This window comes from Adelges cooleyi, unplaced genomic scaffold (assembly GCF_023614345.1).
Source record: "Adelges cooleyi isolate 19-005CV unplaced genomic scaffold, UGA_ACOO_1.1 ACOO_flye_CR_arks_rails_tigmint_CR_PRNA_381, whole genome shotgun sequence".
Taxonomy (NCBI): domain Eukaryota; kingdom Metazoa; phylum Arthropoda; class Insecta; order Hemiptera; family Adelgidae; genus Adelges; species Adelges cooleyi.
This window is the reverse complement of record NW_026096058.1, coordinates 1,028,779-1,047,422: the sequence shown is the minus strand read 5'-3', so window position 1 is coordinate 1,047,422 and position 18,644 is coordinate 1,028,779. Positions and strand designations below refer to the sequence as shown.

The window sequence follows — 18,644 nt, the reverse complement described above, 5'->3', positions numbered from 1 at the left end:
TAACATATTTTACCATAGATAAACCGTAAAACAAATACAAGTTTCCGCTTCTAAATTAAAACGTTTTATGTACAATATACGCGCGCCCGTTTATTGTAGTTGAAATCAATTTACAACGGCCAGGGAGGATTATTTTTTATGTACATCTGCTTTTAGTACACCACGGTTATGTTGTAGAGCGACAATATCTAATTTGATGCTCAACACAAAAGAATGTCGCAGAACAACGCGCCGAAAAATATATAATTATTATGACAAGGGGTCATAAGTTCGAAATCACTTTGTTCGAATAGAAAGTGTACAAACAAAATCCGGGCTAAGTATTGGTTGCGATAATGTAGCAGTGTGTGACAAGTAGTGTTCACATTATATCGCACTTAATAACTGGTCTTTCTCTTTAAAATCGAAAACAAATAAAAATAAATGTATACATATTTACACTTTTTTCGATTTTAAATTACGGCACATTAAACTTTAAAAAAAAAATATAAATATATACATTACAGACTTGTGAGAAATATTCTATTTAGGTATAACAATTGAGTATCAATATAGAGTGAAAAACCAAGAAACACCCGTTTTCCTAGAGAAGGGATAAATCATTTTTTTTGTAGCCGTAGTTTTTGAACGTAAGGTGTAAAATATATTTGACTGTAGAATTAGATCTAGTATATGAACCAACGAAATACCAACTTTTTTATAAATCCCTTTTTATTTTACGAGGGAAAACTCGAAAAAAAATTAACTCATTAATGCATAAATAAACTTGAGTGTTTATAAAGGTTTTAAGTCGAAAACACCGACTTTCCAGGAAGAATATCTTTAGATTTATAAATTTATTATAAATCCATTTTTCATATTTAATAATAGATTTCTTTTATTATGTTAAAAAAATGCTAAAAAGTCCAATACGTTAAGAATTTATAAGACTTTGTGCACTTCATCACAAATCGATTAACTAAAAAAAATCAATTAAATATTTTCGATTTTTTACACTACAGGATTTTATGTTAAATTAAACACAGAACACTATTTTACAGAGCACTGATGATGATGAAATTGTTTTTTATGAAAATGTTATTTATACAGTAATTAAAAATGTATTTCAAAAAACCGTTTATTAGTGTTATTTAAATAAAAAAATGTCCATGTAGGCTTTAACCTTTCGAACAGACATTAACTATAGGTTCGAACTTTTGACACGCTCCCAATAATTGTCGACGTTTTTCATAATTGTTATTAAACAGGTTGGCTATATGTAACCGTTATTGGGTTTACATCGTTGACATATGGAAACGTTAGTAATAGCGTTCAGTTCTTGACTCTTAATTGTTTTAGGTATATCCACATAACAGTAACGGTAAAGAACCCGAATCTAAACCCGAGGTTGAGAAGGATCAATACATAGTAGATACGTGCAAAGCATACCTTTGCTATTCACAAATAAACACAGCAAGTATATTAATGCTAGTATTAATCGAATACATCCCGTATGCGACTATTCTAGTGATGTCGAGAAGGCAACTTCAAAGCCGAAGTTCGTGCCACGACTAAGCAAAACTAAATTTAACGGTCAGTAACCACCGTAATGCATTTCATCAATTCCCTGTACCTCCCACTTTGATTCGCCACTGAGATAAACCATAAGTTTTTCGGAAAGTGTTCGTTAATTATGTACACTATTATAGTACCTAATTAATAAAAAAACCTAGCCACCTAACGCAGATCCTAATGGTGAGTGTGGAAAAATATAAATATTAAGTCATTTACTGTAGTGCGCAATGCTGCTGTGAGAAGGGACATGAAATGCTCTGTCGATTAAAATTGCAGATTTAGTTTGCAGGAAGAAAAGAAATTAAAATTAACAACCACTGTCGGCACGCAACAGTTGTGAATAATTCTACTAAACAATTTTTTGCCAGAGAATTTACACGCATCAGCACACAAAAAAAATATATGTTTATTTACAACAAACTATAACCATCACATGACCAGCCTATTAATGTGTATAACAGTTATAACATAATACCAACGATTTATGTTTAGATTTTTGTCGGCTCGGTTCTATAATAATAATAATGCAACCTGTTCTATTATTATTATAATAAACATTTTATTCAAACAAACCGCACAAATCGCCTGACTTCCGCGTGTTAAGTGATCCTTAGAGTTGTGAAAAATAACAAATTATAAATCGTATTGGCTTGATAGAGTATGGGCTGTTGTATTTCTATGCACGTCGATTGATTTCTCCGTAACTGTTGGAACATTATGATTTAGGTACGTTACCTACAACGTGCTGGCATCGGTTGAAATTCGCACCCCCTTTGTGCCTAATTCTAACGTGTCATTTCCTACTGGAACACGTCAATCCCTAAAATTATAACTGGTGTTGTTGTTATTGAAAAGTTGTAAAGTATATTGTTTGGACACGTGTCAAACGTGTACTGGATTGTGTTTACCAAAAAAAAAAACAAAAACTCGACTCGCGTTACTCAAAATAATTGATTTTGGATGTATAATCGTTTTTTGAAGACTTGTGGTAAAACAACAAGAGAAACCAACGCACGAGAATATACTACCGAAATTCCTTTGGAACATAATTTTTACAAACCGTTTACTCGGTATTCGAGTTCAATCGAAACGTTTCGTAAGAAGAGAAAAGGTGGTCACCGTGAGTCTTCCTAGTGTGTTCATGATCTCCCAACGAACCCTGCTCATCTCCTCGTTGCTCTTAGAAAAAAACCATTACTCTATAACATTATCATTCTAGACTGTTTTTCAGAACGTCATACCGGGTGATTATTAGAACGCCCTACATTAGTTTACTCCTAAAATAATTGCAATTTTATTTATGTCTTAGTAAAATAATAGACGATATTAAAATTTTTATCTTTTTTAGTATTTGCTAAAGCTTTATCAACTTTTGTAACCTAAATGATAACATATATATATTTAACTGAATTTATAAATTATGAATAATCTACTGAAAATGTTGACTGATCAACTTTTGAATAAATATTTTTAAGGTTATTTAAGTTTAAAATTAAGGACGGGAGGTGGAGTGCGGTTGGGTAATGCGTGCGGATAAAAATATCTCTACTCTCCACCATTCCTAAAATTTAAACTTTAATAACTTTAAAAATATTTATTCAAAACTGGTTATCGACCAGTCAAATTGTTCAGAGAATTATTCTTAATTTTAAAAGTTATTAAAATGTATACATACATTTAAGTTTCAAAAGTCCTAGAAAATACTAAAAAAGATAAAAGTTTGAATATTGTAACAGCATAAATAAAAAAGAAGAATTACAAAATATAAATTATTTCGAAAGAAAACTTTTGTAGAGCGTTAAAAGAATCACCCGGTATAGACCACTGCATAGTGAATAGATTTATAATATTATTATCATTATCGAGGTACACTTTTCATCACGGTTCCAACGACGTTATGTTATATACCGTAAATTGATTGCGTTTAACATGGTAGGTATATACTTCGGTGACACTGTAAAACTGACACTCTATAATAGAACGTTGCATATTATTATGCGCCGCACAAATGATTGAAGGAGGACAATGTTCACAAAAATCATCTCAATGTATTGCTGCAACGCGCTCTTTTTAGAGAAAAAAAAATTATAATAATAACAAAAGCGAAACTACACACGCAATAGCATCACACGTGACCGAAAAATTATGATTATTTAAAATTAATTTGTCCGTGCGATACCGCTTACGACATCACGACGTTAAATTATGATTAACCGAAATTAGATCATTGAAATATTAGACAACAGACGAACGACAGGTAAGTGGATAAAATATTAGATTACTAAGCACAGCGTACTTGTATAACACAACTTTAAATAACATGATAATATGTAGCTAAAATGTATGCAATATCTCTTGATTTGCACGCGCACAATCCCCTTCTACCATCTCCGGTCAATACTCCCGATAATCGTCTTCCGTTTCCCAGAGCTAACGTGAACAGACAATTCCCAACAATAAACCCAGACAAACATGTTTGCTCTGTTATAGCGTGGAATATTTTCCGTTGGTTTCCAATCGACGTCGTTAAATGTGAACAACAGAACTGTACTTAAACTATAGTTTTCGAAATTAATACCGACAACGCTTGCTTGTTTCAATAAATTAACGTCGAAAATAAAAAACAGAATACTATAATTAAAAACCACAAGCCCTACTACCCGAGATATCGGCGCAACTAGAAGTAAGGGAGTTAGAGAAGTTCAAATCATTCACTCTAAAAAAATTTGAGCACTTAGCCATAGCCTCCAAGCAACGTTATGCATTTTTACCGAATTTCAGAGGGAGCTTTAAGAATTTTCATATGGTCTGAACACGGGGCTACCCTTCACTATACTTAAGCCAATGCGAGCCAGGGTTAGGATTTTACAAATAAAGCCTGAGGGTAACACAGTAATTCATTTAGAAAAAACTTAGCAACTTATAGTTATATTAAATAATAAAGAAATTGATGTATAAAACACTTAACCATAAAAGTTTTTACGCTTAGGTATTTTAAATATTAATTTCTTTATTACACAGTAATTCATCAACTATGCAACATACGAAGATCCGCTATTCAGTTTTACGGGAACTCGCCGTGAGGAATTACAATATTATCGTGTCAAAGTTTAATCAACTATGATCTTCCATTAGATTTACAAAAATTACACCGTCCGCCACGACGGGTAGCCGCAGATGACATTTGAACATTTCTTGAGGATATCCTTGTGCAATTAATTTGTTTTCATTCACTGACAAATCCGATCACGCCGCGCCGGGCTGATAAAATCGTTCCGGCTGTCCAAATAAAATAATGTATTATGATGGATAGTCGGCGGTAAAGCCCGGGCGGTGTGTCACGATAGCGACTCGGCGGTCGTCATGCAAATACATACAATCAGGTATAGTCAATTAAATAAACAAACGTCACGACCGGCGCAATATTAATATTATAATATAGCAACCGTGTGGCGTGTGGGTAATCCGTCTCTGTATACTAGTTGAGAAATCGTTGTGATTGCCTCTTCAGGAGCGTGTGACAGCGTAATAACAACAAACAGACATAACCTAAAGCGGAATTATAAATTTTAAAAAACGCTCTCATTTGTGACTGGCGTGCGATAATACATGCAACGATTTTTGACCCGTCGAAGGATGACTTTAATAACTAGTTACTTTATTATTGTTACACGATTGTCATAATATAATATAAACACACACCTGTACACGCTCTCGTCGTAGTAGAGAAGAATGCGGAGAGGCTGATTGACGCTTCTCTTTCTCATTATGTGCGCCGGTTCGATGTGCACTCCGTGGATGACCTGCAAAAATAAAGACAAATTTAATAATCTGTTAAGAATAAAACATATTTTACAACACGATTCTAAATTGTGATGTATTATGTGTAACGCCGAACGACTGCCATGCATGCACAACATACACGAAACGAAGGTGCATATCGTGAATTCGTTAAATACATATCGTAATGCACGTACAATAGCCGAAACGGATTTAAGTTGCGTCACGGCAAACACCAAGTTCGTTTAGTCAACGCAGTAATAACATACACAATCACTACACGCTTCTCGCCGTTTTGTTAATTGGCAATGTGTGTCTGAAGTTAAGGGTGTGAAAAAAATGTCTTAAGATTTTGATTAGTTGTGCGGGTAAAAAGGTAAAAGTAATCTGTTAAAATGATTGATTGGATTTTACTAAGGAAAAAGTTACACTTTTCGTTTCCTCTAAAGAGGATGCTACGATTCCCTGGAAAATTTTTTCTTCTAATTTTGAGATAGGAGCAAGGCCATAATATTTATTCTTATCAATTGTAGAAAAACTTGGCATTCTGTATTTTTTCCAAAACCGGAACCGAGGTAACCGGTATTGGCTCGATGGACGACTATGATGCAGCGGGTCCTACGCGCACTTCGATTCGGGAAATAAGATGTCTTCAAAGTGCACTATTTTATGTATATACACGTGTATTCTCATTGTCGTAGAATTCATGGCCGCGTTCAACGCCACCAAGTTAAAATGAAATCGAAAAAATACACAATAGCCGATGATAACGATGATGAATAATGAAATTATTTGTATGAAAATCTGTTCAAATTCTTTTTAATGAAAATGTCATTTCCTCCGGAGAACCACGAAAATATTTTCCAAAACAGTCGATTCCGTTAACTTTATATGCGAACACGTCGGCCGTGCAAAATTATATGATTTTAACATTATTCACACCTGCACACACACGTGACAATTAATTCTGGTTATATTTTTATGAAAACTCGCCGAATGGCGTAACCCGTTTTTCCTATTATGAGGGATGAGAATATTGATGTATTACGCAACGGCTCAGAATACAAAAGAACAATACCGTTGTATAATGACTCCGTAATGAAAACGAGCGAAAAAAAATTGTTACCCGGCCGGATCATTTTTCGATTTTTTCATACCCATTTGTTCTAAACCGGAATCGCTTAAAAACGTTGTCAAGGTAGATTGATCACAAGCCTGGCGAGGAAATAAAAATAAAAAAAAGGACTCATATAGTTTTATTAAAATATATTCAGCTGAATATTAGGTATAACTGAATCTGACACATTCGATTTCCACTATACAGCCATGGTTAACGCACAACTTTCGAAAAAAAAAGTTAGGATTTCCGGTATCAAAAACTGTTTTTTAACGCATCGAAATTCAAAAGCGAACGATAAGATAGTAGTCAATGCTAAAATAAAATAATAACTGTTCTAGAGGACAAAAAAAAAACAAATCAGGAAATAAAAATCACAGCAGTTTGACGAACACTGGTCTGCGTCGAGTTTTTAAGTTATTAACGATTAAAAAAAACAAAGCTAATTAATTTTCTCGTCCGTACACCGTCCACAGTCAATTTCGCCATATTACTATAATATAGTAGTCGGATTCGCTTAAGAACCATTTTTTTTTCAATGACCAATATTTCACTTTCGTTTGCGCGACATGAGCAAGGAAGTTTTTTTTTTAATCAGTTAATATTTCACTTGTTTATGAAATCTTTCTAAGCACCTATTCATTTTATATAAAAAAATACATATTGCCGCAGTTTTCATTACATGAAGCCAATATGTCGGTTAATTATACCAATATAATATAAATGTGATGTGAAATGCAAATGTGCGTGTAATCGGATTTCGTGCGTTTCGGGTTTTCCCCAGTGACCGTCAATCCGCAATAGCTCACACTTTCATTATAAAAATTATATTTTTCCCTAATCTCGATTATCCAATTACAACACCCATATCGCCTATTAGACATGCAATATTTTTTAAATAACACCAAACGTTAATAGACAGCCGGAAAGTTCTAAGGTCGGCGAAAGGCTAAATATTGACCAGTCTCCCACGGTTTTTTTTAAGCTACGGTGTGAGTGATACGGCCGTACGGGGAAAGTTAAACAAAATAATAGTCCTAAGCCGAGAAGTATACAGAGATTATGAAAAATCAAACTCGGTTATAAAATTACCATTAAACATAGTTGCTAGTTGGATATTATAATCCATCTTATCTAACAAACTTAATTAAAAACTGTGCAAACAATTTTAAAAACTTATTCTAAATATAAAGTTAATTTTTTTGTTTTCGCGAATACGTTCAAATTTTAACGTATAGTTTTATTTTAATATTACATAAACCTATGGCTTCATTAGAAAAACGGGTCAAATTTCGATTCCCTGCTGATATATTGAAATTTGTATAAACTGGACACATACTATGTTTAAGTAGTGTTTATTATGAAGAAATACACACACAGGCCATGTCTAAATAAAACATGTTTATGCTATTATTGATATTTATACCGATTTAAAACAAAACTACAAATTAAATCAGATTGACTCCCATTGGAAATAATCGTGAAAACTTTATTGGCTTATAAAAAACACATTACTCAGAAACTTTTCGTAGCAAAATCGCGGTACTTTTCCACATTGGAAAACAAATGACAGTGCACAGCGTTACTTTACTCTGAAGTGTTTTTTTTTTTCAATCTGTCGCGACGGACGTACATTATTGTTTGAGTGCACGACCAGTCTTCACTATCAGTAGCACACGGGAAATTAATAAGAACAGGAAATGACTTGAAAGAACATAAATGTTGTCCTATTTCATCTCAAAACTTCGACTGGGCGCATAACGATGTAAAATGTATTTTTAAAATAGCATGAAGAACAAATAGCTAGGTTTCTATTCAACTCGAAAAAGATAATGACGGCCTAAGTATTTTGATGCTGCGCGATAAAAAAAAAATACGGGACTATTATGGGAGAAATACACGATGTGAGCATAGAATTTTTAGCGTTAAAAATATAAAATAGCCTATAAATAATAATGAGTACCAGCTATTACCAGAAGTAGTAAAAAACGCCTACCCGAATAGTGCTATTCCTAATTGAACAATTTATGAACTACCATTTTCGTACATAAAAATTACGTATTGTTCGACCTTTTACGAAGTCAGGATATCATAAATGGCAGACGACGAGCACTTTCCAACCGATAAAATAGGTCTGGATCAAACATAATTACTGACCCCAACGCACCTGTTACCCGACGAATTTACACGACACTACACGGCCCATAACATAGTATGATACATACGGTATAATATTATGTTGTACATACATTCGATGGAAGATAAAAATCGCTTTACCGACGCTGTTAAAGTCGTTCGGGGTTAAGTCGGTTAAATAACTATACCGACACTTTCATAAACCCCGAGAAAGTATAAAACGACATAATATGTATAATAGGGTGTTTTATTTATGGTATTCAATCAGTATAGGACGACCGGGTCTGAGCCTAGGTGAAAAAATTAATTTTACTCGTACATTTAAAAAAAAAAATTAGTAAAACTGATAAATTGATAAAAACAATTTTTTTTTATATCAAATGAAAAGTACATTTTCGATGGAACACGTTCAAGACCGATTAGGGGCGGTGATGATCCCACCCTTGGGCCATGTAGTGAATTGTTTTATAAGTTATGAATACACAACTTCAAAATTTATAATAAAACATTGTTTCCGTATACTTATTATGGCTTTAGTTTAGGTTCTTAATTCCCCTCCGTCCGGGTTAAAAACAGCATTACACATGTTGTAGTGACAACTAGATCCCGGACTTATGCATTTGAATGTTTTCTATTAAATTTAAACATGCACGCCAAAACAGATATTTGAATTATGTAACAAAAAAATTAACAATTGATAAAAGTTTTATGTTTTTGGGGGAATTATCAACTTTTTAATAACATATTTATTTTGTAAATAAATATAACATGTTACAAAGAAAAAAATGCATAGAAACACGATTCAATAACATAAGGCTGCTACCATAGGTTAATTAATATACCCTCGTGTTTAATCGATGCTAGTACTAATCGCATTTGTAAAGATTTGTTTGGGGCAATATTGGACATTTTTTTTATATTTTTGGAAAATGTTAAGGTATTTTCATACTTTTTTCAAAAAAATATATGTTTGTAGGCCCTCGAAGGTTTCGAACCTAAATGGTTGACTTACAAGCTACACATTTTTCTATTGTGTAATTAATTGTACTAAAAAGCACAATCAAATTCGCGACAAAAACATAAGTTTTTATTGTTATTTTTTTGTCAGTGCGACCATCCGATTTGAAGGTCGATTTGTGACTGCTCTGGAGTGTTTGTGCCTAATGACAATAATTGCGTCACCGGTCGTTTGTAGTTAGTACATTAAAACCCGTTACGCGGAGATTCATCACGTACGGATCGACCTGGCTGTGTTGCAAGACCGTAGGCCGTCGCCAAGACACGAATATTATTGTTCGTTTCTTTAATAATTCTTTCCTTTAAGGTATGGTCAGCGGCTACTCGTACCAGACGTAACGGAAACCGTCTATTTCATTGAGAAATTATAAGGTACACGACAAATATTGCGCAGACACTCCCACGAGACGGCCGAAAATAATATTCGATATCGTGATGTGCATTTACGAATTCAGCTGGTGTTCTAATATAAGTCGTGTAAAAAATATTAACAACTACGAATAAAAAAAGTCTGCAAAGGTGGGCGAGGCATGGTGTGGGGACGGAAAGGTCACAAATGTATTTGGGAAAGTGATAAGAGCACTTTAAAAAAAACGATTCGATGCGAAACTGTGAAGATAATAACTTTTCATTTCAAATGTATAGACAATACAAATCGTGTTTATTGTAATGTGATTTCAATGTCTTAATTAAAATATATTGTTTATACAAAAATTAAAATTTTACAGAAAGGTAATTTTTAAGTTTTTCCATTACATTTGTCAACAGTACTTCTTTAAACTTTTTATCGGTTGAAAAATAAACTATTTTATTAACTCCGTTTCTATGTAGGTATTTTTTATTGTTTTATTAATTGCCATCTTTAAAACGGTTACCAAACTATTGTTTTAGTACAAGTGGTTTTAGAAAAAACGTTTTCCTAGGAAGTAGCCCTGGCAGTCTGTTAAAAATAGTAACTACCAATAAAGATTCTTCATTACAACAAATATGCACTATAGTTTTGATGATAAATTAAAATTATTTGAGTTAAACTCAGGTCCAGATATTTATCAGACAAATGTTTTTTTTTATCTGGATCCTCATAAGAGTTTTTTACTTTTTACTAAGTCATTATCAACGATATACTTTTTTTTAAATAAATACACTAACCAATTGTTATTTTTTATTACAAGAAATCCACTCTTCGCGTTGTAAACATAACGCGGATAACAAGAGTAAAATTAAGCAAACTGATGAAATTTCTCTTGAACACATTTTGCAAAACAGATGGCAAAAGTGCATGGTCTTCGATCCACTGCCACGTTGTAGTGTTAAGTGTCAAGTTCTCAAAAATAACAAACTCCCAAGGAATGACCAAGCGTATTTTGAACGAGTTTTTGTATTATTATAGTCTCTGGGATATTATAACACTAGCCCATAAAATTAATGAGAGTCTAACGAAACCTATAAAAACAAGCGAATGCTCTGTTTGCTGTACCTACATTAATAGTCACTGTGTGCCGTAGTAGAAGTTTTACAATGTAACTACTCAGCGTTACGAACGTTATTATCTTTGTCCATCGTGCAAGTCTGGCGAAAAATGTTCCATCAATCTTTTGGTCAAATAGCACGTCCGAGTAATGATGTTATATTCTATAGTTTGTAAAAAAACACTCGTCACATGAAATTTTCTTTGAGAAACAAATCAATAATATTTTTTTATCTAACAATTCATAAATAATTAGCGCTATAAAGCATACAAGTATGAGATTAACCATACACAGCTTGATATTCATGAACTTTCAGTAAAGATAGACTATTTTTTATGTTTAACGTCTGCATAATATTCCTTATAAATTGGAGCTCAGGTAGTTTATTCGATTTGGTGAGCTGGATTGTAGGCTAGATGCCAACCTAAAGCAAGTGGCGCACACAAGAGAGAGGCGATTACTTTTAGCATAAATGCGTTGAAATGAAATTTAGGACCAACTCGTGCTGTAAACGTAAAGTAAAAATCAAAACATTTTTGCTTTAACGCTAAAATAATTTATAATAATAACAACTACAGTCTACAAAGAAATCCAATTTATAGACAACAAAGAAAATTGTATTTTTTACAATAGGCCAAATAGAATAAAACGTCCAACGCAGAACTTTTTTTACTAATAAATCATTTTTTATTAGATAATTCTTATAATATAATGCGAGCAATAATTACATTTACATATATTTGCAATTTTATACAGCGCTAACTATCCGTGTGGAAATTAATTTTCAAATACATATAGTATTTTTTGTACATAGGCTTGAAATAAATACAACACATATGAAAAATAAATTTTCAGTTTTTTAACCGAGCAAAGTTCGGTGTCTCTGGTAATTGGTATTATAAGAGTATATGCTGTTTATATTATATTATAGCTAACGTCTATAGTTAAATTAAAAAAGTTCTATACATGACTTGAAAATATAAGATAAACATTTGTGCTTATTGTGTCAAAAAGTAAAGCGTCCAGGAATGATGAAATAAAATAATGAATAAGTTTCTCTCCGAAGCAGCGGAGGCATTATAAAAAAAAATAATAATAACCTAGATACATTTCAATATGATTACCATGACTGCCCCGTGCATACACGAATACTTGTGGTATCACTTTTTCAAGAATCCACGTTCGTTTATTCGGTGCTTTTGTTGTCCAGAAAATGCATTGTTAAGAATTCGTTATACGTGTATGACGTGCACACACTTTTCATTACCAAACTCGTTGTCGTCCATAGAATTTCTATTTATTTTATTCCCAAATCATCTTTACTAAATTCCCTCCATATGATACATGAAAATTAACAACACAAATATCAAGACCGTATCATAATAAATTACATAATAAACTATTACACTGAATATTAATTACGAGCGTCTGCACGATTAACGAACCATTACTATGAAGTCTATTCGGATGTAACTAAAACTATAGCAACAATTATATGCTATAGACATTGAATTCAGAAAGATTATATCACAAATTACGAACAAGACATATTTTTTACATACACATATTATATAGGTTACATTATAACTTAAAAAACAATGGTGTAAGTCGCAGACAGAACAAAAAATGATGTAGTGTTATTCGGTACTTCTTTAAGAATACGGGAATTGGTCCTGGTCGCCAAGAACAATGCACATCCGGAAATAACAAATCTGTTATTCCATGGAAAAAAACAATGTACGACGTTACGTTATGTTTGGGTAATGGATTTGAGAGATGCATTTTAAAATGAACAATGGCGTTTACAAATCACGGTCTTGTAATTCTAGAAAGAAAGCACGACAATTATTAACGATAGTGCTATAAAAAAGACGTCTAATCAACACGGTAGCACTTATCATTATTTTAAACGTTATTTTCACCACACCGATCTTGTGGGTGTCATCTGTACAAAGGGTAAACCAGACCTAAGATCTTGATTTTATTCACTAGGTCCTGCTCGTAAACCACCCCGTGAGTTTCTTCTATGGACATGCACCGATGGAGAATCGTCACAACTATTCTAAACAGCAATAAAATAAATGCAAACCGCAATTTCAATAGCACTATTTAGTATTTACACCGGCTAATAAGTGACACCCTATTAGAACACTGCATTGATCTCTACAATTGGCATTAATGATAAAAATCGCCCATAGCGTACAATGCTTGTACGTTTTCACCTAATTGTTACAAACATAATTATACAAATATCTAGAGTCAACTACTAGAAAACGGCAGCGCAGCGTGAACTAAATGGTATAAGTACACGGCTGTTAACTAAAGTGATGTGACTTTCAAAAATCCGGATTCTCAAAAAAGATTGCTTTAAAAAGTGGGTGGGGGAATTGTTGAATATTGTTAAATCATTTTGTACGATACTATTGTATAAAAACAAACAATTTAAAAGAAAAAACTGAACGAATAATTGTTGAAATCAACAACCCTTGCATCTGAAAGCGATTTTTCTTCTTTTTAACGAGTTTTCTAATAATTAAATTTTGTATTATTAGCTATGGATAGGCTTACAAAAATTCAAGTTTTCGCAAAAACCAGTATTTTAGCCGTATAAAAGTTTTATTAATATTCTTTTGAAATTACTTTTGTAGAACTCATCTAAGCTTAAAACATTTTCTGAAAGATATGATTAAAAATTCAAAACTGAATGAACAGTCTATAAAATTCGAAAACTTTAAATAATTAAAATTTTTCCGTTCATTATTGTTTGTAACAATACTCTGTCTCTTCTTCTTCTTTATCTTCTCCTTACACTCCTAACTACATGGGGTCGGCCACCCTAGTCCTACACCTCCATAGACAACTATCTAACTATTTTGACAACTATTTATTAATATTACATTTTTTCAAGACTTAAAAATGGTTACATTTATTATTTTATTGTTAATCTGGATTTTGAGTGCCCATCCCCTACTATAAATCTCTGTTTTTTAAAATGTATCAAAAAGCTACTATGTCCATTTTCAAATTTTTAGAAACAAAATTTATAAAATGTTTACAAACCCGGTTTATGTTTTACAACATTAACGTTTCACGATAATTATTCCAACTTGTTGGTCTTAAATTAAAAAAAAGCAAAGAGTATGTAATGCTCTTATACATTATTTTTAAAATCTCTACGCGATAAAATAAATATTATACTAATAAATTATAACATTAGTTAAACCGTTGTGGTATTATTTACACTCTTAAACCCAGCCTTGGGTGAATTTGTAACGGTCCCCGAGAATGTGACCTATACTATAATGGGGGTGTTAAGTATTTATTATCCCAAATGTGTACATAATATAGTGATAGAAATGTATAATAAACAAATCTAGTGTAACAAATCAACAATACCGTGATGAAATAGCATAATATTAAGTACACTATGGATTATAATAATAACTTTGAATGCGCCGATAAATACGGAAACGTTTTGAGCAGGTAAATCGGCAGCGGTGTTGAAATTTTTTTTTTTTTTTGAAAAACAATTAAGCCCAAAAGCTGTTGAGCGCATTAACTACGGATATCTCGTGCGTGTTTGTGCATGACAATTTTGTCTATTGTTAAATATTATATACCTTTATGAATGATAATAATATTAATAATATGTATAATATACATATTATAATAGACATGAGACCTGCGCATTGTCTTGTCCGATCCAAAAAAACAACGACCATATAAATTTGATAACAATGACTGTTTATATATTGAAGTAAAAGCGCGACAAATAATTATTATTTATTTCATGGTATCTGCCCATGTAAGCGTCCCACGAAGCGAAATGTTGTGTCAATATATGTGCTATGTTTAAAGATTTTCATACTATATTTTCCCATAAGTTCCTCATGTTATGTCGTTTTTTTTTTATTGAACAACAAACTACACCACATAACAGTGGTAGTAGTAAGTCCCAATAGTTTGGTGTTTTTTTAAAACGAATATTAAGGCCCATACATTTTTTTATGGTGCTCTTCGAAACCAATTTACTGACGTTCCAGACAATTGAATTTCGCACATCGAACGATGTCATGGAAATGTTCAATGCGCCAACGTAAAAATGACATTGATCATTACAGCCAATACCTATTTATAGTTATTTTAATGCTACATGGTGACTATCAGGTCTCAACAAACCGTTTTTGAATAATTGCAAATTCAAAAGTGCAATACGTTTTTTATAACTGAAATATGTCAAATAATTACAACTTTTTTATTGTTTAACGCAAACTACCACTATTTGTATCTGTACCTACGATATCTTCTAAACCGCTGAACCGTTTTTCTTTATTTCAATTTTTCAAGCAAATTTTTAGAGATTTAGATCTGAAAATTAGACCAAAGGTAGATCTAAAATGGAACTATAACATATACAATTTCCTCAAAAATCTGTAGTCGAATTTTTCTTTGATAAGGAAAAACCAAAATAGGAAAAAATTGCACTTTAACCGTCGTCAGTTTTTAAGTTACTATGTGTGAGTCAATCAAAAGTCAACAGGTAATGAAAATATTTTTATTATATTGTTATTTACGGTGACTATGGCAATACATCTTAATAGTCAGACGATCAGTCCTATTCGTATACACCCTAATATAAAAAATCAGACTGTACTGCAGTACCCAAAAGTTTTAAAAAAATATTAGAAAACATTAAATGTTGAGTCATGTATAAGAGCATTTGTAATGTATATTATTTATAGTAATTATTTTAAGTAATCATTAATCAAACAATTTTGCAATACGAACCAAAACATTAACAAGAATTTTATTACGGATATTCACATTTATATTTTATAAAAATGTTAGATAATTGTTTAGTGAAACAAATAAAAACAAATAGTTTTAATAGTAAAAAAATTGTTTATTTTAAATTGTATCCTACTGTAACACTACGGTATTAAAATCTGACATGCTTTAGGGCCGGAACGAGTTGGAAGTTATGACGGTTTTTTTTATAATATGTGTCAAACGCCGTTCACGTAGTTTTATTATTATTTATAAATGGCGCCAGTGTAACTACTCGCTGAAAAACATTTAACGATATTAATTTTTTTGTGCATTTAGTTTTAAGATTCTCCTTAACGCACACAAGCAAAGCATAGTGCAAACGAGCTTCGCCAAACTTATTTACCTTTGTGAGTTGCAAATCAATTTTAATACAATTTTCACAGTATTACATAATACAGTAAATGAAAAGTGAAACCTAATTCCTTCCAAAACGGAATCAAATCATGATCATATAAAAATTAATTGAATTGCTAGTAAATTTCTTCTCGACTTCGCAAGCTAGGTAATAGCTGGGTCAAAGTTAGGCAATTGAAAAAACAATTTCAATAACTTTTACTTTTATTCAGAAATCTTAGCTTAATGACCAAAACTATTTCAATATTTTACAAGTTAACCTATTGATTATGTTGCTGTGAGGCGTGTTAGAAAAAAACAAAATATTTTTTTTAGCGACCTCTTCAAGTTGAAATTATATGAATATAATATGAAAGTTCTTTTTGCAATACAAGTGAACGTATAAAATTGCCGTCCAATGTCGAATTACATCATTCATTATAGATATAATATTTATTAGCACACCATGTTGCATACACGTTTTGCTTGATTAAATAATTTGTTATATTCCTAAAAACATAACAGTCTACAAATTAATTGTTTTAACACCTCCTTAGGTGTTTGCAGCTATAGAAATATACTTCTAACACCTAATACTAAATTCGGATCTTAAAATAGAAAAAACGCATAACTCATTTTAGTTTCAAAAATAAAAATTGAAATTTCGTTTATTTGTTAGAAGTAAAGAAACTTTAAATTTCTGAACACTCATAATGGAAGGTCATTTTTTTATCTGTTAGATAAATGAGCTGATTTATGACATCGGTCTCATTGTCAAAGTTACAGTGCAACCACACTCATTCAATAAAACATAATATATAAATCACACTACTCGAGGTGGAACTTACAGTAGCCACCTGCCGGGGCTTTGCGCCGGACAGACAAAAGCCTTCGGTTAAATTATAATTATTATTATTATTTCGATTGTTTTTTTTAACAATTCCGTTTGCGTACTGTTTTTATATAGGATAAGACCGCAGACGTGAATAACGGGTCAAAAAGTCACATTGTGGAGACCATGAAAACGAAATGTATCGTTATAACGTCTTAAAGTGAGCACAACTCGAAGGCCGCACAGATACCGATCATTGTTAATATTGTTATCGGATAACAATATTGTCGGTGCATCGATGTATGTAATTTTAACACAAAAAGCAATCGGGGTCAGTGCCAACAGATTGTCGTTGTTATTATTTCGGACACCGTCTAAAACCAAGTACGCATGTACGCCTGTTTAATATAATTACATAAAGGTTATGTAATTATGTTTTGCAAAAACAAAAACGTTCCGGGAATACTTAACTGCATCGAGTGCCGTTAAGTTCAGACGTTTGCCAAGTAATAACAACCAGAGCGGCGTTTATACATTTTAATTAATTTCGTCATAAAACACACGTGATTTTTCCCATCGCGCTCATTCGTTTTTTTTTTTTAAATAACGATATCGCGGTATAAGACTTTCACCGAAAATATATTATATTGTATTTTATTATTATTATAATATAGGTATCTTCCCACACGGGCTATCGATGCAGAGACCAATACACGACTGTGGCACGACAACAGAAAAATGGAATGTCGATGTTAAAAAATAATGGCTGTGTATCTCGGCAGCCTATACAGCTTCGACCTTGTGGAGTTCGCTACAATGCAATAACCATCACGACGTGAAACTAAGAAGCAATGATCTTGTTTTCATTTTACCGCCGTCATGCAATCGATAAAATCATAGCGAAGTATTTGACATTTGTTTTAATCCCCATATGGATAGTAGGGGAGTCTCGAGGGAATATAGTTATGATAAAACAGAAATGATATAAAAAGCCGAGGAAATAAAACAAAACGTAAATTGCCAAAACTTCCTCAAACCCGAATTCTTCTTTTACTAGAAAATAAATATCAAGGTCTAAAAGTTTAGAACAAGTTTGACTGATAAACAGTAATAAAAACCCGTAATAGGAAACTGTAGTATACAATCTCGTATATGGTATGCACAAAGGCTCGTTTTTCTTCTTTCAGACCACAGTGTTTGTATTTATCAAATTTAATAATATTTTATGTGAAGCCACACACGGCCGCCGTTCATAGTTTATTTTGGATTGAATTAATATAACCGTTTACACGTTGAAAGGATCGCGTGAGACAAACGGTCATTGTCCATATATGTGTATAGGGAGTACAAATATGATGTCCAATCTAGCCGAAACCGGATGTCTTGTACTCGCAACGAACCACACGACAATAATACATACATTTTAAAGCACGGTTCTCATAACGAGACAATTGATTGTGAACTTATATAGGCACTGCGGCAGTTGCACAACCGGCAGAGAGAAGTGGTGGGATTTTGCAGACCGAGAGTCTTATGGGCTATCGCGGTGGCGATTTTTTTTTTTTTTTACTGGTTC

At 32.4% G+C, this 18,644-nt stretch overlaps 1 protein-coding gene across 1 annotated transcript in view; it reads right to left on the bottom strand.

The window, feature by feature from the left end:
* LOC126841396 (leishmanolysin-like peptidase) overlaps positions 1-18,644 on the bottom strand; it is a 65,106-nt gene that overhangs the window by 38,944 nt on the left and 7,518 nt on the right. The window contains exon 2 of the mRNA XM_050577858.1: positions 5,257-5,357. Within this exon, the coding sequence (XP_050433815.1) occupies positions 5,257-5,357 (101 nt within the window). The remainder of the gene's footprint in view (positions 1-5,256; positions 5,358-18,644) is intronic.